Consider the following 23820-nt stretch of genomic DNA (forward strand, 5'->3'; position numbering starts at 1 on the left):
ACTATTTGCAGGTTTGAAAAAGGATAGGTAAATCTGTCTACGTTAGGTGACATAAGTACAAATCCAGTCCAAACAGAACCAAAGAGGAAGGCGCTACTCTATTAAGTTCCTTCGTAGCTGAAAGCCTTTAAATGAGATATACAACAGGAGCTGTTCAGCTTTTATTGAAGATAAACTTTATTTTGCAGCATTGATGATTTGTTCCTATACATCTTTCACACCACTCACATTATTTTCTTTGTACACAGAATATGTGTGATGTGTGTGTCATATTGCAAAGGATATCATCGTCTTTAGCAAGGAAAGAACAAAATAACAAAAGGCTAAATATATATATATATATATATATATATATATATATATATATATATATATATATATATATATATATATATATATATATATATATATATCGGTAGATATATTACTATTTAGACTCAAAGAATGAGGTAACAATTCACAGTACAAATCCTTCAAGTTTTTAAATGTTTTTATATCTTAAGAACTTAAAACCTGCAGGGTTTCTAATATTCATAAAAGTTTTTGGAACCAAAAACAATATAAAATAAGCAAAAAAGCACTTTTACAAATCTTCAGCTCAAGTCCTTAATCCTTTCCCCTTCGTCATACTGTAAAAAAGAACAAGAAAAAAAACTGTCTCCCTTCTACAGAAAACCTAGGTGCATTTTGGTATGGCGTGTCTCTTATGCTAAAAGAAGTGGTAGTGGGGGACGGGGTAGGCGGGCACTTTCATGACAGGCAACAGAAGCATTCTCTTGGGCAAACCTAGAGGGGAGACATGAGAAGAGCATAGCTCTGCATGAGTTCTGGGGAACAAATAACCAATGCTCACTATGCTAAGAGCATGTCCATCAAACACCCGTCACACTAGACAAGCAGGTTCCCAGAGGTAGAAGTGTAACTGCGTGAGAAAAAGCAGGAATGTATGCACACGAGGTGACAGCCTTTATTAGTGGTTTACCACAGAAGACAAAGCGGGAGTTAAAAAGAAAAGCTAAAGTTTAATTTTGTAGAATTCTGTTAATTTCAGTCTATTTGAGTCAATTTAAAAGCGTTGATTTCACAATCCCGTTATTTATTATGATTTGGAATATGGTGACCAGCAGGGCCTTTAGACAATCAGACGGGATTTTCCTAGATTTTTTTCTAGATCGTAAAGGCAGTAATAATTACGCCAGGTTGCACTAGAATAAAAAAAAAAAAAGGTTTAATCAGTGTGACTAATCCGATAATTGCTCTTGATCGCAACAATAACACTAGTGTGTACACTGGTAATGTTAATAATGATGATCAAGGCTTTAAAATTAGGAATGAAGGGGTAAAATAAAGAGAAAGAATCACCTGAAAAATAGGTAATGAAACAGAAGCTGGTGCTCGCATTGTTCCGTAACTGACACTGTAGTAATAAATCTAACAGCTTATGGAATAATCAGAAGATAGATAGCCTAAAGTAAGTGTGGCCTTAGATTGAGTGGAGCTACACTATCAGGCTGCATCAAGGCCTGTTAGAAGGGAAATATTTTTGAACAGCGAGGAGACACAAGTGACTTTGGGGTTGCGTCAGGAAGGTCATCCGGCGTAAAAATCTGCCAAATCAAACACGCAGAGCTACCTGCTGTGGCGACCCCCTGCGAATAAGTGAGCAGCCAAAAGTTGCTTTTTATTTTTTTACCTGTTATTCTTGCAGAGCTATTTTTTTTTCAGGGTCCAAGAATACACGTGCAGAGATAGAGACCAAAACACTAAAGAGAGATATCAAACGTTGTGCTGTTGCAAATTGTGTGGATGAAACATTTCGTGTCTATATTTTTTATCTAGTTCAATGCATATTTTTAATCTCCACTGAACTTCCTACTTACTTGTGGGAAGGTGCAGAGTAAGTTCAAGGTCAGGACTAGTTTTACAAGCCAGATACGTGACATGTTCGGATGAGTAACGGGTCAAAGGTGCACACAGTACGAAGCAATTTATATGCTTCCACAGAACATGCAGGGCATTTAATAGCCTAGTTATGCACTACTGTTTTTCAGTTGCTTAGTATGAGGCCAGCTACTGATGTATTGTTTTGGTAAACAATAACTATTTGAAAACGCCAGCGAAGGCAGACTATTTTAGCAAGGAAAGGTGTTGCACTAACATGTAAAAAAACCCAGTTGAAACTGCCTGAGAACTAACACTGGGTTCCAGCTTTCATAAACATACTGTATAACTGAGGTGGATTTCATTTTCAGGGATGTTGGGTTCTCAGGGGGTTGTTACAAATCTGCCTGGGGCCCTCAAGGTAGTTTCTTCTAGCACATAAGACCCTTTCAAACTAGGCTGTAAGATGGACGACGAGGCCTCCTAGTACTACATGTAAAGTCCCACTGCACAGGACTCGCTCTGTTAAGGTAAATATGTGTATGGAGTGGGTTTTTCGCCAATACCTATGCTATTGAAGGTCAAGTATATATTATGTCCTGAGAACAAGAAAACAGTGTAGCAGAAGTCCTACTGATGGAAAGCTGGTGTGTATCTTAAAAGTACTGGGAAAAAAAAATTGGAACTCGTTCTATTCCTTCTGCTAATCTAAACAGAAATGCGGATGATGGCTCTACGAACAGGGCTCAGGTTAATAAAAGGTTAATAAAAGTCAAGAAACAAGGTAACTATTCAAATATTTTTTTTTTCTACTCTTTTGCATTTAAACTATTTGAAGGCAATGCCGGAAGATGTGTTGATATAAACACAATCAGGATTGTTTTTTGGATGATTTTAGATGAAAGCCGGAAACAGACGACAGCACTCTGTGCTGATAGAGCAGCAGTCCAACAATAAGAGATGAGAGTGTAAGAGGCAACAGGCAGATTAACACATACGGACTGAGTGGACAATTAGCCAAAGCACAGATCTGATTGTAGAAAGACAACAAAGAGATTAAATGTTTAACGCTAAAACTTGGATCTTAAAGGGGGTCAAGATTTTAAAATCATTTTGCGAAAAGAGAAGCAATGGATATAAAAAGCAGTCGAGGACAAGGGCTGTAAGTGTAAACCTACTGAAGATTCATTAATTTACCCACAAATGGCTAGAGAGAGAGAGAGAGAGAGCGAGAGAGAGAAAAAGAGAGAGTGAGAGAGCGAGAGATGGAGGGAGGTTACAGGTGGAAAAAGGAGGCTTGAGCTGATGAGGAGTGGACGCGAAGAGGCACGTACCGTACGCAGGAGCAGCTGCTGCAGCAGGGCTGTAGCCATACGGTGTCCCAAAGCCTGTTGGGAAAGAGGTTACAAGGTCTAATTCAATTCTGCACTTGTTAAATCCAAAACTAACACACGTTTCAGCTTTTGTGTAACTTCAGATGACTATTTTGGCCACTTTCTAGCAGATTCTAGCAGACAGCTATGGGTTTAAAGTATGAGACCTAAGTAGATGCTGTACTCCTCAAGCATAATGAAGATAAATCTTGCAGTGGTTTTTATGCTACACAGTTTATCTGCTCTCAACAAATTACTGCTATCCCCTTTTCTATAGGTGACTGTAGGGTATTTGTGATATTTTGCAATACAGCTACAGGGAAATGCATGGGTTTTTTTAACCACAGGAAAATAAGTAAGCGGCCTAAAGCAGAGGAAAATGTCAGAATTTTAAGGCCAAGAAAAAAAGAAAATGCCAGATCTGCAGAAACTGTCATGTCAAATAAAAAATATAATATAAAATACAGTTTAGCCAAGAAATTCTGTACAGTGGTAAAATGGGATATCGGCAAGCTTGGGAACAGAGATTTGAGTTAAAAACCATGTCCAGTATAATTTGATGTGCATTTTTCGAAGAAGAAAAATGAAGATTATGATGCAAAATGTTAAGTGGTTAACTGTGCTAGCTGTGTATTATTGATTTATATCTAAAAACAACAAATGCAACATTTACAGCGTTGCAAACTGGTGACTTTTTCTTTTGTCACATAACAAGACACAAAATCCCTTCACTACCTGGAGTGACATATCCAGGTGCAGCTGCACTGACGAAGGCTCCTCTTGCTAGGGCCGCTCTTCCTCTTCCTCTGGCAACCTGAGCTGCTACTGCTGAGGCTGCTGCTGCTGCTGCCAGGGCTCCTTTGGTCTGAACACAGGCACAGAGTACACATATTAACAATCACAATGCCAAGATCAGAAGCTGGCCATAAAGCTAGAAAAATGTGTGTTTGAACCACATGAATGCAGCGGCACTGCAAGAACATATCAAATCAAACATGCATGTAACACTGACAATGTTCTAATGCACTTGGGTCTCATTTTTTACAGATCTATATGGGAAATAGCGTTATTGACAACATAAGCGGAAGAGGGGTGATCTCATAAAAGTACTGATCTGTTAAACTTGTTAAATCAGTCTAAACAAAGTGTTATTGATTACTGATAGAGGGACACATTGGGCAAACTCTCCAACTGCTTTTTGATCAGAAAGAGTATAACAGTAATGCAAAATAGGACAGAAAGACTGGTTTAATAGTTTATTGTTGTTTCAGTGTAAATGCACATGCTACAGAGTTAATTGGGGACTTCTGTGTCAGGGTTGTGCTGCATAAGTGTGTCTCTCCTTACTTGAGGCAATATCTTCTTCTTCTTGTTTGCAGCTGCGTTGGGACCAGAGAAGAGTTTTTCCAGAGCTGCTAGGGCAGCGCTGGCCTTTGCTACCTTTTTGTTGGGGCCTGCCCCACGAAATTTCTGCCCGTCGACCTCCACCTAACATGCACACAAATATTCACAGAAATGTGTTTTATGCTTAGGGAAAAACAAAAGAAACATACTACATTTTAGACCTGTAGTGATTTATAAACAATTAATTCTCTCTTATTTTATTGATGTAGGTCTTTCTATGGGTATTCACACTTTTTATAGTACAAATCTGTTAGAGCTAAAAATCACACAATGTGGGCCAAAGGCAACGTTTTTTGAAGTCCTCAGTGAGTCAGTCAGCGAGTCTTGCTGAACAGGACGGCTTGTTTAAGGATGCCCTGCTGTCAAGCAGGCCTGCTAATCAATCAGCAGAGCGATGGAGCAACCAGGCATGTCGGAAAACAAACCACCCCACTGACTCTGCCGGGTGATGAGCCTGTTTCTGGTTGTGTACAATACTGTGCACAAGGCTTGAGACCTCATTTCTTTATACATGTATTTTGATAGGAAATAAGTGCACTGATTTATTGAAATGTGCAAACACAAATAGAAATATAATATATATGGTAAAAACTGAATTTTTACAAATCTAACAAGATGAATGCCAATATTTGGTATGAGCACATTTTTTTAACACAGCCTGACCTGGGACACCGGCATTCCTTACTGGGTTGAGCAGACAACCCATATGCCATAAGGCTAGTGCATATATATAGATATAACTATATATGGATTTATAAAACTGGACTGACTGAAAAGGACTGAAAAAGCAGGCAATGTTCAAAGGCAACTTCTTTTTTTAAACTTTTGCTTTTGACAAGATCCGTAACAAAAACATTTTTCTCTCACCTCCATAACAAAGCGTTTGTCGTGGCTGCCTCCACTCTCAGAGATGAGCTCATATTTGAGGCCTCTTCTCTTCTCGTTTAGCTCCATGACAGGATTCTTTCCACTCGCTGTCAGTATGGGACCCTGAGTTCGCACCTGGAGAGTGAAAAGGTATTAAAGTAACTTAATTTAAAAGTGGGTTCATTTATTTATAAAATAACAAATATGACAGTTAACATGGGAGATGACGCATGGTATGAAAATGTCAGTGATTTAGGTGCGTTTCATGTTAAACCACACTGACCTCCTATTATGCTTCAGTAGCTCAAATCAAATTTTACCAGATTAAAAAAAAAGCATTTGAACTAAGCGTGTGCTTTCATTTGTTGACACACACTTCTCATTCCCTACCTCAAGCGTGTTGGAACTGTCCGAGGAGTGTGTTGGGTTATTGCTAGTGTGCGAGGAGGTCTCGCTCTTCCCCTCACTGTCCGACTTCTCGTCTGAACTCATGGGGTCCAGGTCTGAGTCAAATCCAGTCGGGTAGCCCATTGCCTGGAGAACCTTGAGATCGAAGGCAAGGAAGTAAAAATAAAGGTAGGAAAGGAAGGAAAAAGGCAGGCAAAGACACCTAAAAGGGCTAATATGCATTAAAGCAACGAAATAAAAAATAAAACCTTTAAAGTGACTAATCAAACAATCTTACATTGCTTTTGCAATATGAACATGATTTCTGATGAACTCACTTATGTTCCTTTACGTCAGATCACTTCATTCTGAGAAGACTGCATTAGTGTAATCAGGCAAAAAAGATTGAATTAAAGAAGCATGCTGAGAATCTATTTCAACCAATATCTCTTCTTGAGGCAGGAATACTGCAGTATTAATGGCTCAGCTGTACAATGGTTAGCTGATTTGAGTATCATATCACTTTAATGTAAGTCCTTGACAAGACAGCAGCACACAGACAGGGAGAGAAGAAGGGAGGGAAGGACGTTGATTGTGTCACAGCTGCTCAACCAGCCCCTATAGTAAGAGTATATGTGAGAGAGCAGGAGGTAAAGAAACTGAAGGCGAGAAAGAGAGATCAAAAGATGAGCACATGAGAGAAAGGAAGTGAGCAAGAAGGAGAACAGAAAAGAAGGAGAGGTGGGGAGAAAGAGCCTTTTATGGGAATGGAGCGGACAGCGGATTATCCCAGCTCGGTGCTCTGGAGAGCCTCTTTGTTCACAACCACTTTGGGATTACATGGATTTGCCCACCTCCAACTTTCCTCGCACACACAAACACATCAGCAGGTATAGGTAGGCAAAAACATATTTGTAGCCATACAGGTTTGGCGTCAGCTGGAACTTATGAAATTTTTCAGGGAGCCAACTGAAATTACCACCTTGAGGCCTCAGGCTACTGCCAACCTGTCAAGTTGGAGTTTAAATCCGTGCTCGTCCAGACTCATATGGCATGTGGCCTGAAGACTTGAATAGGTGGTCCCCAAAAATTAGTGTCACTATTTCAGCATTTGATCAAATGTAAAATGTGTTCACCATCTAAATCTTCTGCTCCTCAGTTATGGCACTGAATAATGGCAAAGGTGTTGTTGAATGGCAATTTTGAGGTCACAGTGACCTTTAGCCAGTTCATCCTTGAGTCCAAGTGAATGCTTATGTCAGACATTAAGTCACAGCAACCGCGAGAGGCATTAGAAATTATTAAGACTATTTTTACTGTTCTCTATATGTTATTTTATCCATCCATTTTCTTCCTAGTGGAGCCTATTCCAGCTGTCATGTGGTGGGAGGAGGGCTGCACCTTAGACACAATGCCAGTCTGCCACAGGGTTAACATATAGAGATATAGACATCCCCCGCACTCACATTCACACCTGTGGCCATGCAACTGCTAAAGAGAAAGACAGCAGCCAGCAAGTTGAACTCAGAACCTTCTTGCTGTGAGGCTACATTTCTAACCAACCATGTTTAAAAAACATAAAGACACAAATGTAATCAAACACAGAAATCAAGCTTACCTTGACTGCAACGTGAAGCTTTGCAGTCTTCTTAGAGGATCCAGAGGCTTCGTAAACTGTTCCATCTAGGTCCACAGACATGGTGAAGACTGGAGCATGAACCGGCCCTGACTGGGACAGCAGGCGGTACTGCAGCCCTGGCCGGATCTGGTTCAGCCGCATCAGGGCGTTCATTGGTTGGTTGGAGTCTATGGCTTTACTGTCCAGGACTAAGGCCAAAAACAGGTAAGAGAGAATAATAGTAAGACATAAAGCCAGGGTACATTTAAAAACTGTAATGCAAAAGTTATAAAAGCTGAAATTGGACAGAGTAGAGAAAAATCAGGGTAATTTGTAATGTTTTTCAGTATTCTGCCAAGTTTTTTTTATGAGGAATAAAGGTGTCTTTAATCACTTTCCTCCTTTTTGCCAATATATAGAAATCCCTCTTTGCCTCGATTAGCTATGGTTCCTCTTCTCCTTGTACAAAGAAAATACTAGGAATGGTTGGGTGGCCTACTAAAATGTTAACAATCAATAGCATCGATGTGTCTCAGAGGAATGAAAAAGAGAGGAAGGGAGCAATAAAAGAGAGACAAGGTGAAGATAAGCGAAGCTTCTCAGTAGATAAAATCATGAAAATCGAATGATGAAAGAACATTTTCTAATATAACATACTTTGAATCATATACACTGTTAGGCTTTAAAATATAACAAGCAGACTACAATATTAGATTTGTCTTCCTCCTTGTACCTTTTCTTAGATTCCTCTTCATCTTCTTGATGAGGTCCTTGTCATCCATTGCTCCATCATCATATGGCCTCTTCAAACCTAACCCTAAAATCAAGAGACACAGATAAACACAGAGAGAATTACTAATCAATCACTAAATACAAGAGATGTTTATGTCGACTTACACATGTGGCAATTGTGTATGACAAAAACACACAAAGGCAATGTCACAGAGAACAAACGATACAAGAGAACAAGCACAGGACGGATGAACACACAGAGAAGATAAACAGAGCCGACAGGCAGACCAGCAAACAGTCAAACAATGAGGAAGACATACCAGATCGTGCCCTACGTGCACCTTAATCCATAAATGCTTTTTCCATGTCAGCATCAAAATTTCAAAAGGCTGATTTTCGATTTTCCACGAAAGTCACTTTGGCTATGTGCCAGCTCAAGATCTTATGAGATTTCTGTGAGTCTCTCTTTTTCCTGCAGAAAGCATGCACAACCTAAAGCAATTTCACTAAAGCTAAAATCCTTAGTGTGGCACTGGAGACAGGGTCAATAAAAAAACTGAGAAAAAAATGTATATAACATACCTACATCACTGAAGCTAGTTTTATTATGATTAATATGTCAGCCTTTCTGATGATGCTGGCAGTGCTACAGAAGTGCATAGAAAACACATAATCCACCCAGAAAGGTCATGACAAGTGTGAGAAGACAGCCAAGGCCTTGTCTGATCTAGAACTGGACGGGCAGGCAGAGCAGCAATGGGGAATAAAAAAAGGTACACACCTTCTTTATCAGACCACGGATATTTCTGCGATGGTTTATTTGAGGGAAGAGGCTCCATCTCTAACACCTTGTAGATCTGTCCGAACGCCATGAGCCTGAGAGCATGCTGTTGAACACAAATCACGCACCATACACAAAAAGAAAGATGATGAAAGCTGAGAAACGCATTTGAACCAAGACAGATTTGATGTCAACAGAGGCACAGCGTGCAGTATTCAAGATGTTTACTAGCATTATAAAACATTATTAAATTATTTTAAAAACAGTATAAAACATTAAAAAGGATGCAACTGGTGGAGTTACCGTAAATGTCGGGCTATAAGCCGCTACTTTTTGCACAAGCTTTGAACCCTGCGGCTTTTAGTCAGGTGCGGCTTTTCTATGGATTGTCCGTGATTTTTGTCATATCGTAAGACGATTTGTTTTGTGTGTTCCGCTGTTGTACGGCACTACGTTGCCTGGCGGAAGGATCGGGGTTCAAGAGTGGTATGTTAGTCACATGTCCGTCCGCCAGGCAACGTAGTGCCGTACGAAGTAGCGCGAAAAACAAACTTCAAAGTAGCGCTACGCGTTCAGCGGGAGTCGTGGATGATGAGCGGCGATAAACTTGCAAGTTATGCCCAACTCCACCGGTGGATTCTGACAGCGTGGAAAAGTGCGAAAACATCCACGATCACCAACGGATTTTGAAGGGCTGGACTGCTGCATGATGGAGAGGAGGACACCGCCACGGCCCTTCTGAGGGTGTTCGACTCTGACACTGACAATGAGGATTTCTTTGGTTTTGAAAGTGACAACGAAGGAGAGAAGAAGAGTGGATGACGAAGCCATCATGAGCCTGTTTGTATCCGACACTGGAGAAGAGGACTTTGGTGGTTTTAGTGCGCAGGAAGAAGAGAAAGATGGTGAATGACTGACTTTTCTTCTTGTTAAAGCTGTGTCACTGCACCTGAGCCTAAAAGGTAGGCCGAATCTATTGTTCTGGTGTGCTATAGGTTACTGTTATGTACTACATGTGCAAATATGTACCCATACCTTGTTTTTCAAAATATTAATAAAAGTGATGTCTCCAAACAGCCATCTCTTTCCTGACAATTCCCTTTGTGCATATTCTCTTACATATGATAAGTCAACATTGAAACACCTGCGGCTTTTGGTCAGGTGTGGCTAATGTATGTACAAAACAGGATTTTCCCCTGATTTTAGCTTGTGCGGCTAATATTTAGGTGCGCTTTGTAGTCCGGGAAATACGGTACTCTTTAAGTCTAAGTAAAGAGAGTCAAAATATCCAACAATGTTTAACTTATGTATAGCCTAGAGTCGATAAACATATGTAAGAAGCTCCTTCACTCTTTACTCTGTGATAACTCACTGTCTGTGCTGTTTGCTATATCCTGAATATCTGAGACAGAAGAACTGTTCCGATGAGGAGTAACAACAGTTCTTTAAGTTAATTTGTCACAACACAAATTAACTTAAACAACAATGGACATTTTGTACTTAAGTGAATCTGCAATACATAGGAGTATAAAGCTGGATAATGCATGGGCAAACTTCTAAATATACAATTTAAAAAAAAAAAAAAACTCAAAACACTTTCTTATTTTGCACCACAAAGCACCAAAACTGTACCCAAATTCAACCATAATGACTCATTTGTCTTTATGTTAACTTATCATGCTCAGTGTCTTACATGCATCCCTATTCTACACAAACAGATAACCAAATGGCACATAGAGACTCTGCTAATATAAATCTATTAGGGGGGTAGAGTGTCTCAGATATTAATGACACCTGGTGCAGCTCATTGACAGAACAGCTCCCTCTCTCCTATCTGCTCTTGTATCTGCTCCAATGCAATTATCCCCATTGACATTCCAGCCTCGTCCAGGCTGCCTTCAAAAGGAAATGGACGGCAAGATTCACTAAGCCACGAGGCTCAGAGGCTGCCCTGCTCGCTCAAGTGTGTGTGTCAAAGGACATGACGGCACACGCACACACACACACAAATACCACACGCGCATAAATACTGTCCTCGAGGTGTCAGAGATGGATTTATGGCTTGCAATGGCAATAGCTTCCCACACCAATCATTAAAATGCGGCACCACACAGCTCTTTCTGGTGACTGAATGTAAGTGTGTGTGTGTGTGTGTGTGTGTGTGTGTGTGTGCTCGCAGAATGAGTGGTTGGGGCAGCAATGAGGTCTTCCTGTCTTGCTAATGGGCATATTGCTGAGTGATTCCCACACACTGCCAGCTCAGGGCAAGAAGCACTGGGTGATAGCAATGCCATAGTTAAACTACATTGTACGTGTGTACCTGTGCACTGAAGGTAATGTCCTCAGCCTGCTGGTCAGTCATGCTGGCGAGTGTGTTTGTTGGCTCTTTCTCACACGGGTCGTGTAAACCTGGGCCTCCTGGGGGAAGTGACACACAGACATGCTAAGTCAGTCATTGTCACTTTCTGTGCCGACGGTGCAGCTCAGCAGCATTTAATTGGGCTTGACTTTAAAAGAGACAGTGAAAATCTTGAGAATTAAAATGAATGGAGAAAAACATCTTGTAGGTAAATAAACATTCTCCTACTAGTGTGGCATACATTTCCCTTTGAATTAAAATGGGTTATTTTTTATTTGCAGTTTGTTAAACTTCCACTCTTCCACTTTTAAATAGCTCCTTTCAGTCCTTCAAAGTAGGCACTTGAAAAGCACCAGTCCGAGAGGAGAACACTGGTTTTTGATCCAAAGTAAATTAGCTTTATTCAAAGACAATTTTACCCAGTGATGCAGAACACTTTGCAAAGAAGCCATTAAGCTAGCTCTAATTAAGATGCTTCCATAATAATAATGATGACCTGCCTCAGACAGCTGTGCTCTGCTGGGTCATTTATAATGTCTCGACCTCTCTTAAAAACTGCTCAAAAATGTGTCAAGCAGAGCTGTGATATATCTCCTCATCTACCCACATTAAGAACTTTATTTAGCTCTCCTGGTAAGAAATGCCAGAAAACTGTATGAAAATACATCCTCATCTACTCAAATCTTTGCAGTCACTAAGGCTACGTTCAACTCCAATTTTTTGATCAAATCCGATTTTTTTGTATGCTCGTTCACACTACAAATAAAATGCGACAGCAAACGCGCTCTAGTGTGAACGCTCAAAGCGATTTGATGCGCTTTCGCCTGCAGTGTGAATGTAGCCAAATTCCTTCATGAATACACCACACCAAGTACCTGGGAGCAGTATGCCTGAGGCCAGACACTCCATGACTCTGCGCAGCGCTTCTCCTGCCCCAAGGGGTCTGTTGCAGGTGGCAATGGCTTTCTCACAGATAAGCTCCAAGGGCTGTGAAAAAAGTTGACATAAAAACAGATAAGCATGCAATAATAGAGAAATGTGGGTGATATGTCATTAAAAGGTACATTCACTGACCACTTTGCTGCTACGTACACCCGTTCAACAGAAATTTCGAATTAGTTACATGGCAACTCAGTGCATTCGGCATGTAGACGTGGTCAGGAAGACCTGATCGAGTTCAAACTGAGCATGGGGAAGAAGGTTGATTTAGGTGATTGTGAATGTGGCATGGTTGGTGATGCTAGACGGACTGGTCTAAGTATTTCAGAAAATGATGATCTACTGGGGTTTCTCCACACAACCATCTGTAAACTTTAAAGAAATGGGCTTGGCTGGGCTTGTTGATGTCAGAGGAGAATGGTCGGACTGCTTTAAGCTGATAGAAAGGGAATGCAAAATAACCAATTTTTACAACTGAGATATGCACAAAAGTGTCTCTGAATGCACAACACTCTGAATTTTGGAGCAGATGGGCTCCAGCCGCAGGAACCCGATGCCACCCTTGTTAGGTAAGAACAGAAAACTGAGGCTATAGTTTGTATGGGATCTCCAAAAATTAGACCACAGAACATAAGAAAAAAGTGTGGCCGACAAATCTGCTGCTATTGTGTGATGTATTATGAAGGAGCATGAAGGTCACATTAAGAAACAAAAATATTATTGTTAATGTGGAGAATAAAGTCAAAATTTCCAGATTAAACTCAAAATATTGTTATTGTCAAAATGTAGAGATTTAAGTGAAACAACTGCTAGGGCTGATATAAGCGTTACAAAATGCCTCACGTAGATGAATTTGTGAAACAACTTTATCCCCCAGTTTTTCCTTCTGACTAGATGTAGCTTTCTGCACCATCGTTTCAACATTTATCACCACATTGTGCTTATGTGCTAAAAGAGAAACAGTTTTCATGTCACTAAGACTGAGTGTGAAGTGCAATGTCAATAGCGTATCTACAAAAGGCATAATTGTAGAGGGTGTAGCAGCTGTGGCAGTTCTTTGACTTCAAACAACAGCTTTAATCGCTGCATTTTGACTTTTTTCTCAAAATATTATTTCAACTTTATTCTCAAAATGAACACTAACATTTTTTTCTTTATGTGACCCCAATACGCTGTCATACAGTATGCACTGATATCTCTGAGAAATGTTTCCAGCACCTTGCCATGAAGACTTAAATCAGTTCTGAATGAAAAAGGGGGTCCAACCTGGCATTAGCAAGGTGTACTTATTAAAGTATCCAGTGAGTGTATTTAAACCATCTACACAAGTAGCTCCATTTGTAACCTGTTTCATTTATATACATTGCCTAGTTTTTAGCATAAAACACGTGATTTACAGATGATAAGTAATTGAACACAGGAGCAACAAGGCGAGCACAACACTCACCCATCCCTTCAGAGGTTCCCAGATGGGATGTCTATTGCACATATCCCTTAATATCCTGAGAACGATAACGCAGGACTTGAGTCCATTCACTCGAGCCTGAGATGGTGGAAGGGAAAGACAGAGGGAGGCAAAGAGGAAGATTAAAGGAGAGGAGAAAAGGGAACAAACTGAGTATAGGAGCAGTGGTATTTGTTCAAACACATACAGACTACCGCCTGCAGAAAATCACAAAGCCACAGTCAAAAGGAAGTGACTGGATCTTTCTAAAACTCTGTGTCGCGAAAGATGTTGAATTAGTTTACTGAACATATATGTTAATTATTATTTCTCATTATTATTATTTTTTCTTTGTGTTTTGTGTTTGTCTCTAGAATATACACAGGCTACCACTATTTTCTTTTGTTTCCTCTTCTTTCTTTTTGCCAATAAGGTAAATGAGTCGGGAGATAGATGGGAAGGGGTATGGAAGGAGAATTGAAGGGAAGCACTGACATGTTGTACGGAGCAGGCAGGTTCACATAATTGCCAAAAAGAAAAACAAGTATCAACCATTGCTTTTGTAGCCCTACGATACTTTTTTACAAAAAACTTTTAATCTCACCCTTTTCCAGCTCTACACTAAACTTTTGGAGCAGGTATGTATAAAGTGGCTTTTTTTGCCATGATGTTGCAAAACAACATCCTGCAAACTGAAAATGCAAATTAGAGGACAAAAGAAAACATTAGTGCATTTGCATTTGTTCTAACATACACATTCAATTTTACTATTTTAGTAAAATCAGTACATTTACACTCCCTGGGTGTGCATAACAGGCAGTATAGTTCTATCTGACTATTCTCTCTGGGTGAGTCGTCAGGCTACAATAAGCATCGGGCACGAAGACAGGAAGTGAGTGGGTGCCGACCTGGAACCACTTGGCGTGTCGCAGCGCTGCCAGGGCCAACAGACATCTGTGTCTATCCAGCACCTCCCCCTCCTCCTCCTCCTCAGCCTCCACTCTCTGCGCAGCAGCACCCAACACTGCCACGAAACAATAACAACCCAATATAGAGAACGTAAAACACACACACGTCAGCTTTGAGTGTGTGTGTTTGAGTGTTGCGCGCGTGAATGTACGCAGACACACCCGAAGTCGTGTGTGCGAGCATACACACACACACACATGCATGGATATTTTTGGTACATACAAGGTGCTTTTCATGCCATAAAATTGCTCTCTCCTTGTACAAAGTGCTCACTCGCTGCACGGATTACAGATCCGCAATGGATGCCCATCAAGGGCTCCTCACTCTTTAAATGGAGTGCCATTTTCAACACTAGGATGAGTCAAATGTGTGTTGACTGCACCACATATTATCATAAATTTACTGTCCATCCTAGAAAGAGATGTGTTGAAAATTGCACAAACTACTGAATAGCGGTTTAGTATTTTAAATCCACTCAGTGGCTAAAAAAAAACATCAGAGCAACCAATGTTACAAAAGAAGAGACAACTTTGTGGGATGGAGAGCCCCCCCACAGACATACACAAAACAAATACCTAAGGAGTGTTTGATTTACTGTGTGTGAGCACAGTTAGAGCATATCGAGTCATTTTTATTGTGCCCAGCAATGTAAATCAATCTCTCCTTTATGTATTTGACAAGGATTTTATTTATTTTGATCCAGTCTGCACCAGGCAGGAGTCAAAATAGCAGTTTTGTTTGTCTTCTGCATTACTTAAGGTGCACTTGATTTTCACAGGCTCATAGAGAAAATGATGGTGCAGAGAAAGCAATTCAACAACCTGTCTGGGCAAACACAGAATCAAGCGCTCCTAAAGTAGAACTGAAAAGGAAAAGAAAAAAAATCTAAGATAGTTTGACCCAGTCTGAGACAAACACAACACAAGAGGGATCAAGGCAGGGTTTAGTCAGAGCATCATGGTTGGTAAAAGTAGAGCATTATACTTTTATATGTAAGCATTTGATTCATGCTGCCCTACACACAGGGCTGGCTGGGTTAGTGCAGCTTCAACTGGCCTGCTACGCGAGAAACAGCACAAAGTCTGTGATATGCACGGCAAGCTGAATCAAACGCAGCTGTGTATGAATGAATGCCGTTACATGGGGTTTCCAAAGAAGGTTTTATTGTGTGCGGGACCAACTGGAGATAAAATAAAACACATTAAAGAGTCCTTTGGGGCTCTATGAAAACACAACTAGGTAAATATTTTTCTCATCAGTCTCCCATAAAAAGAAAATCCTAGCCTCGAGAGGCATTAATTTTAAATGTCAAATGCGTCCGATGCGTGCCGGAGTGAAAGCATTTATCTTGCGTTATAAAATGCAGTGTAGCATTTCCTGACAATGGCATGCCTTAGTGTGCAATCTATGTTTCAGTGTGACGTGTCCTGGTAAATCCTAAGGTCTGTCAGACTGGGCCCAGCTGTGTGTTGGACAGCTCAGCTACTAGCACATCATTAGTCTTTCTCTTCTCGCTTGTCCTCCCCCTCTTCTCTCAATCAGCGCTCTTCTTTTATCATTATCTCTCTCTGTATTACCCTTTATAACTGAGTACAGAGGGAGATTTATAAAAAAAAAAAAGGAGTGAAACCCCCCCCCCCCTTTACCACACAAAGCAAGTGAGCTGCATCAGTGAGTAAAGCACACACATGCATGCAAAACATGTGCATATCTTCAATAAAATATTTATCTGTAGCATAAAAATGTAACTTGTCAAATGTATAAAATTAACCCTACTAACATTAACCCCAATTCCCAAATGGGATTAAAGTGACTGGAAAATACTGTATAAATGATCACCTGTTACCAGCTGAGAAGACATAATTCACCCGTCTAACATTTCAGCTAGAGCTTATGGAAACAATCTGCATTTGTGGAAACATGGAAAGTTTTTGTTAACAAATTTTTTTAGGGATAATTAATCTCCCTAATATGTTGCTAATCATTTCCTGACAAGCCTAAACGGAGCTAAAACAGGCACTGCCACTGGTCTTAAACCACTGGTGTTTATGCCGGCTGTTGCATGTGTTAATGTGAAAAGTATTTGACCCTGCACTTTAAAATATGATCGCCATAAATCTGTAGAGTTAGATATCCAGTGTGACAGGTATTTTTACAAAATATGACTGTGTGTGTATGTGTGTGTGGCCTCCTCCTCCTCCTTGCAGCTGAGTGAACATGTGTGCAAACCGATGTGTTCCCCTTGGTGAGAAAATACGAGGGGTCCTCTCTATCATGCCGAGGCATCTGGAATGATGTACGGCAAACCTTCGTGCTATCGCTCATCTCTCTCTGAGACCTGAGTGTCTAGTTGGATGAGAGCCACAGGATAGATGGGCAGCTTGCTACTGGCTGCTTATTGATTTCGCTGGCCTGCTGGCCTTGGTTCCCAATCTTACATCCCACAACCAATTACAACCAGTAACTGCTACACATGAAAACAGGGGAATGGGGATGGGTTGTTTACAGACTCAACACCAGAGCCTTTCAGCTCGATTTTACTTAATTACTTTGTAAAATGTCATAAAGTAACTAGAGGAACTGAAACATTTTGGAGCAGTATATTTCTGTAATAATTGGTTTGGATAATGGGACTAATTCAGGCATTAATGCAACAAGGTCTGATATCTTATTAAAACCAAGCCATGACAAACTGCTGCTGCTACAGTGGCAGATTCAAGAGACAAAACATCACTGGCCAAACTTTATTCTCCTTTATTCTTGGAATTTGGCTTTCCAATTCAAATTAACCAGACAGACTGACGAACAGTCAATGTGTGGGCTGCACTACTGGGTCTGTAGCTCAGGAGGTAGCACAGGTCATCTGCTAAATGGAAGGGTGGTGGTTCAATTCCTGGTTGCCAAAAAAAAGTACTATTGTGAATGGGGCATAGAGTAGAAAAGCTCTCTACTTAAAATTCACTAAATTTCATTTATATAGCACCAAATCACAACAGCAGTTGCCTCAAGGTGCTTCTTACTGTAAAGTAAAGATCCTACAATAATACAGAGAAAAAAACCAAAAATCAAACGACCCCATTTAAGCAAGTACTTAGCGACAGTGGAAAGGAAAATTATATGCAATTTAAAAACATCTTTACTTACTGGTGTATATAATGTAGAGTAATGTTAATAAAATTCCATGCCCTTACACACAAACAATGATTTGGTCAGCTGATGAGTTGCCAGATTTGTGTGGCTCCTTGCTACCCTAAATCTCTACAACCTTAATGACAAACGATCCAGGTTAAAATAAATTCTCCTTTAAGAATTATTGACAAACTGCGTCTCCCTTTTCCAAAAGGTTTAACAAACAAACGCTGTTCTATCGAATCAACTAATGGCTATCGTAATACACTTAATACTTGTTCCAGCCAAGATGTCGCTGCACTTGTTCCAAAGTTCAGCTGCTTAATCTCTTATCACCTCGATTTTGTTACACAGGTTTTCTGTGAAAATCAGGAGTGACATTAAAAACTGTTAATCCACTCACTACTTCTTAAGAACAATGCTGTTTTGATCTCCTACCTATTAGCAGCCTGTTGGCCACTGATAGGTTCACAGCTCCTGGCTTTGGCCCACTTAAAGTTTGAGATTTGTGGTGAATGAGCATTTTTCTTGGCTCCTAGATTAGGGACCAGCTATCCTCAGGGGTTTAGATCATTATTAATGCTTCCTTGCTTTGACATTTATATATTTTTGTCTGCAGCATCTTGTTTGTGGAGATTTTTTTTGTCATCTTTGACGACTCTAAGCACTGTGTAATACTAGTTTTCTATCATATGAAGAAAGTTCTACTTACACACTTGAAAGCAACTAACCTGGATCACCGTGTAGCAGGCTGTCAAATCAGTAAAATAATGTCGACATTTTTAAAAAATTCATCTTGAGTATTTGTTTTTCTGAAATATGATTGGCTACTCTACCCACCTCTGCCTGTACCTGTCTTGTCCTGTGTCAGCATCAGTTCATGAGGTCAAACCTCTTGTCTGACAAAAAATGTGGAGTTTTCTAATAACATATACATAGTTAACACAAAGACCAATTGATTGTGCATGTGCTGGGTGTGGCCAAACAGAGAACAACTTTCCTATTCCTATGCTCCTACCTTGTCCATTTTTGCTTTCTGGGTCTTCCTCTTCTTCCTCCACTTCCCCCTCCACCACCTCTTCTCCTTCTTCCCCATTCTCCAGCTCCTGCTCTTCCTCCTCCAATTCCTCCTCCTCCTCTTCTTCCCCGTCATCTTCCCTCATGGCCGGTGAGGTGAGGGTAATCTTCAAAGTGAGTTTAGGCTCTGTTGTCGTTTTTACCAAGATGGCCGCCTCAGGCAACGAGCTTGTGACCTCATATTTCTCTTCTGTCAGCTTCTGTTGTGTGTCAACAGACATAACTCGATAGTCAAGAGGCCAAGGCCACAATATGACACAGCACAGATGAAGAAGCAAACTATATTTCAGCATTGTGCGGCTTAAGCACACCACAACAACATCACTAGGTACGACAGGAGATTTAATAAGGGGAAGTTTTTATGTGAAAATAAATGAGTGATGGTAGTTAGTCTTGTGGACATCATAAAAACACCCAGGGATACTTCTGACCACAGAACTGACTGTGTAAGAAGACAGAAAGATCGCATGGACCCTTCAAAAGATATTTCCTTTTTTTTTTTTTCAAATCACTGGCAGGTTAGAATATAGACTCCCAATTTCTGCGTCTAATTATCAAATAGCCTTTATATAAAACTCTGGAAGAGCTGTAAAATCTACTGAAGACACAGATATCAAGTAATATCTGATGAAATCTGGCGAATCTTTTGTATAAGTTTTGCAGACACTGTTTATGTATTTTTCTCAACACCCATTTGTTTCTCTATGTGCACACTGTGCCTCATTCAACCTTCGTTCTGAAGAAATTAATTACAGTTGACCTCGCTGGTCAGCACTATGACATGATGACTTATGCTAATATGTTCATGTCAGCATACGCAGCAGCCACAACCGTTACTTAACACACCTGTACTGTATAGAACAAACTTAAACAAATTAACACGCTTAATATCACCTACAAGACATGCAAAGATCAGTACACACAGAGGCCCAGATGAAGCATATACAGTCATGGGTGATTAAAAATATTGAATAAAGGGATGTCAAATAAAGCTTATGTGTAAGTTAAATAAGGAAGATCTGTATTCGCTTGTTTGCCTGCGTTCCTGAGTGTTCGGGCTGCTAGTCTGTTCTTTACAACAAGTCGAACTCTCACGCTGTCAAACACAATTCTGGCATCATTAATTGAGTCCAATCATTTTCTTGCCTGCCTTCTGTGAACCAGTCAGCCACAGTTATGTGCACTTTAAGTCTCAGTGTACTGTAACGGTTGAAATTACAGTGAATTCAAGTCTTTGTAATAGCCCAAAACAGACCTTACCCTCTTCAGCTAAATTTAAGCTTGAGTTGGCCATGAGTAGCTGACAAGATTAAGCCAGATTAAGTCTAGAAAACAACATTAAAGGAAAATAAGCTACCCATTTGGCTCTGATGGGAAATTCAAAATCGCTGGTCACTGGGCCGTAACATGAGACTATTTCTCACAGGAAACACACACACACACACACACACACACACACACACACACACACGCTCTTTTTCTCCATCTCCACCTCAAAATGTAATTGTGAGCAGAGAGGTTGTGCTCTGGCACTATTTATTTATTGGGTAATTTCTGCACTTGCCAGCCACGTTGGAAAGTGTTTCCCTACATTTGTTGTTATATTGCTAAATCCTTCCCTTCCAGTCAGAGCCCCTCACCAGGCTGCAGTGATGTATATCCTACAAATGAAATAATTTAAATGGTGTGTAACCCAACTGAAACAACAGATGGTATAAGTCCTAGATTATAAAACAAACAGGGGTCAAAGTCACAGGTTGTAAAAAAGAGATACTTGTCCTTCAGAGAGCTGTATTGTGTGTGTGTTTGTAAGTGTATGTGTGTGTATCTTGTATGTGTGAAAGTCAGGACCTTACTTCTTTGCCATGACTTATTAATGAGGAAATGTGACACTGACATAATGACGAGAGTATTAATCACACATGACTCATACATACTCAAACACCTCTCACCTTCTCACTTGACAATATTGCTGTCACTTGTCTACTTATGCTCACGCTACCACTCATGACACTCTCCTCAACACTCACAAGCACAACACAGTGAGAGCTGGTGAATTCAGGAAGAAAATGTAGAAGCTTATTTAAACGGCTTAATTTCTGACATTGAAGAAGAGTGTGATGTAAATATAGTGCATTCCTGGATTACATTTGTCAGACCGATGTGATTGTGGGTTTAATGCAAAGATTAAAGGTGAACGTGAAAAAACAAGAGAAGCATGCATGCCTCGGTGCATTTGTGTGTGTGTCTCTAACCTCAATCTGTGTGGGTAAATTGTGACAGACAGTGTCCAGCAATGTCTGTGTGGGTTTGTCTCTGCACATCAGCACCAGCTCCAGGTCCATGTCGCCTTTGATCAGGAGTCCTTTGGCCACTAGGCCGATCCTCATCACTCCACACAACAAGCCGCCACCGCTGGACTCCCTGTAAACACATAAATAAATATATAAAGTCTTCTCTTGTATGAGATTTTAAGCTATGTGCATATGAACATTTTAATTCATAACTAGTAAATATCAAAGACAGAATCCATGCTTAGTTCTCAGGGAGTTAAATACGATGAAAGAGAAAAATAACCTTGTTATAAAATTAACCTACAATTTTGTGCGAGACCTGACAAACAGAACTGCACTGAAGGCATGAAGTCGACTCAACGGGAGATCCAAACCTCTTTTCATCAGCGTAATATCTGAATCTCTAACAAACACAAAAGTGTTTGAAAGATTAAAATACTAAAATTCCAATTCACACAGCAAAATAAGATCAGACAAGGCAATTCAAGATATCAATGAAAACTACTGAACCATTAATAAAAAGATTCAAGAAGAAGGAGCCCCCAGTGGAGGCCGTTTCATTTCCTGTTGAGCAACATATGCTCCTTCTACCTCAGAGAAGTGCGTTTAACTTATTTCTTCCTTCTGCATAAAAAAGTATTTAGCATGAACAGTCTCTGTGAGAAGTAAACAACACTAATAAGTGCCAACATTTTTTTGTCAGTGACTCAGTACTCTAGGTTGCAAAAGAAGAATAAACAACAAATCTAAAGTTGTTTATGTGACGTAAGAATGAAGAAATTCAGGCTTCTCAACTGTGCCTTTCTTTTTAAAAATGCAGCTATTTGCCACAGAATTTCCTCAACATGTGGAGAGATAGAACAATCTTATCTTTTCTAAAGTCCCTGGTGGCTCAAAGTAAGTGATGACATCTCTCTAGGAAGTCATTTCCTCTGTACAAAACCTAAACTAAATCCACAACTTGTACACTTGACACTTTAGTGTTTAAAAGAGGAGTGAACTCTCATTTAGGAGGCACCAAATGTGAGAATGCAAATTTCAGAGGATAGAGCAGATAACTGTCCGTAATAGCATTGGCGTGGATGTCATGTGTCCATGCCTCCTGCATGCTCCATCCAGGCATAGACCCATGTTAACTTTATTTTTAGTAGTGAGACACTTGATTGATTATTATTATGCTGATGTTGTCCGAAGCTCATGTGTCAAAATGTTTTTAGTGAGCTTTAAAGGCATAGGTATATTTACCGAACTGCTGATGTAATACATTAAACGTCTTTGGTTATGGTTTGTAGATTTGACAAAATAATTATTTTGTGTTTGAGTGACAAAATAATCCATTAACTGAAAAAAACATCAACAAAAATTATGAATTAAAGCCCACTGTGCGTTTCTTCTGCCTACCTGTAGCAATCACTTGAATCCTCAGTTTCTTCGCTGGGCTCAACACCAGGGTTGTCCTCCTCTGTGCTGTCTGCTGGTTGGCTGTCAAACTGGTTGTGGACTTCGCAGCTGCTCTGATCCAGCCAATCAGAGACATGTTTGAGGGCACACTCGACAGTGGATACCAGTGTCTGAACTGCTTCCAGCTCTTGAGAGGAGGGGTAGATGGTGGAGTGTTTCGCCATGACGTGGCGGTCATCGTTACTGAAGGAACGAAAGGACCTCTGAAAGGGAGGATGACAAATAACAGAGAGGTTAAAACGCACAGGAACCACTAACACACGGGCTTGCATACCTGTAAACGAACACGCATAAAAACACCTTCCTTTCCCTGCAGCAAGGACATTCTTTAACAGCAGATTGAGCTTTAATCCATCAAACAAACACTTTGGACTCCCTGCTAAGGACTCACTTTATTCATAATAACAACAAACAACAAAACCCAAAAAAGCCTTTCACACAAAATTAAAATGCAACACAGCTATCCCACAAAGTGTGCGTGCAACTGGCTTTTTTGTCTGCCCAAGTTGCTTTTGTGCTCACAGAACATGTTATCTCTTTTATAGGAAAGAAATCAATTCTAACTTCCGTGACAGCTCCTATTTACTGCCACTAACCCTAGCACATATGCACACGCACACATGGCTATCAGAAATTCATCTCACTGAGTCCATTCCACATGTCACTCAGATATTCTGGCCTTGGGAATTCATGTCAGCTCTTCACATGCTCGATTCTACTTGGTAAGAGGTTTAAGGGGGAACACCACAGCAGAAAGATATCAGGTGCAAGGCTTCAGAAAAGGGTAGCACAGAGGGAGGGTAAATGACAGAATATAGAAGGCACCTACCACCGAAGCCAAGAAGGAAGAGAATAGATAACAACAGAGGAGTGCGAAGGGAGCAGTGCAGAATCTTTAACAAGGATAAATGACAGAAATGCTTGTGCGACCAGAGGCTGAATTCAGAGACAAATTGGCGACGTAAAGAGAAGAAGGAGAGGAGCAGGTGGAACGGTGCCTTTGTGATTTGTGTCCTGCAGTTAATACCACCCAGATGGGTCCGCGGTGGTTATGTGGATTCATATGAAAACACTCCTCATCCTTTCACAGAGTAGATAGAGGTTT

The 23820-nt window shown here is 40.4% G+C and overlaps 1 protein-coding gene across 2 annotated transcripts in view; it reads right to left on the reverse strand.

Moving 5' to 3' along the window:
• Positions 1-200: 200 nt before the first annotated feature.
• The window catches only part of strbp (spermatid perinuclear RNA binding protein), a 97315-nt gene continuing 73695 nt past the window's right edge, over positions 201-23820 (reverse strand). For both annotated transcript variants that reach the window (XM_085413677.1, XM_085413676.1), the window contains exons 4-19: positions 22656-22918; positions 21216-21384; positions 18902-19160; positions 14694-14809; positions 13789-13884; positions 12278-12389; positions 11364-11461; positions 9044-9149; positions 8264-8347; positions 7531-7739; positions 5916-6068; positions 5526-5660; positions 4602-4742; positions 3990-4119; positions 3216-3269; positions 201-786 (exon numbers count right to left, since the gene is read on the reverse strand). In XM_085413677.1, the coding sequence (XP_085269803.1) occupies positions 710-786; positions 3216-3269; positions 3990-4119; positions 4602-4742; positions 5526-5660; positions 5916-6068; positions 7531-7739; positions 8264-8347; positions 9044-9149; positions 11364-11461; positions 12278-12389; positions 13789-13884; positions 14694-14809; positions 18902-19160; positions 21216-21384; positions 22656-22918 (2202 nt within the window). In that variant the 3' untranslated portion in view covers positions 201-709. The remainder of the gene's footprint in view (positions 787-3215; positions 3270-3989; positions 4120-4601; positions 4743-5525; positions 5661-5915; positions 6069-7530; positions 7740-8263; positions 8348-9043; positions 9150-11363; positions 11462-12277; positions 12390-13788; positions 13885-14693; positions 14810-18901; positions 19161-21215; positions 21385-22655; positions 22919-23820) is intronic.

This window comes from Rhamphochromis longiceps, linkage group LG7, assembly GCF_057381845.1.
Source record: "Rhamphochromis longiceps isolate RC_006_pf linkage group LG7, R_longiceps_female_GT1.1, whole genome shotgun sequence".
NCBI lineage: Eukaryota > Metazoa > Chordata > Actinopteri > Cichliformes > Cichlidae > Rhamphochromis > Rhamphochromis longiceps.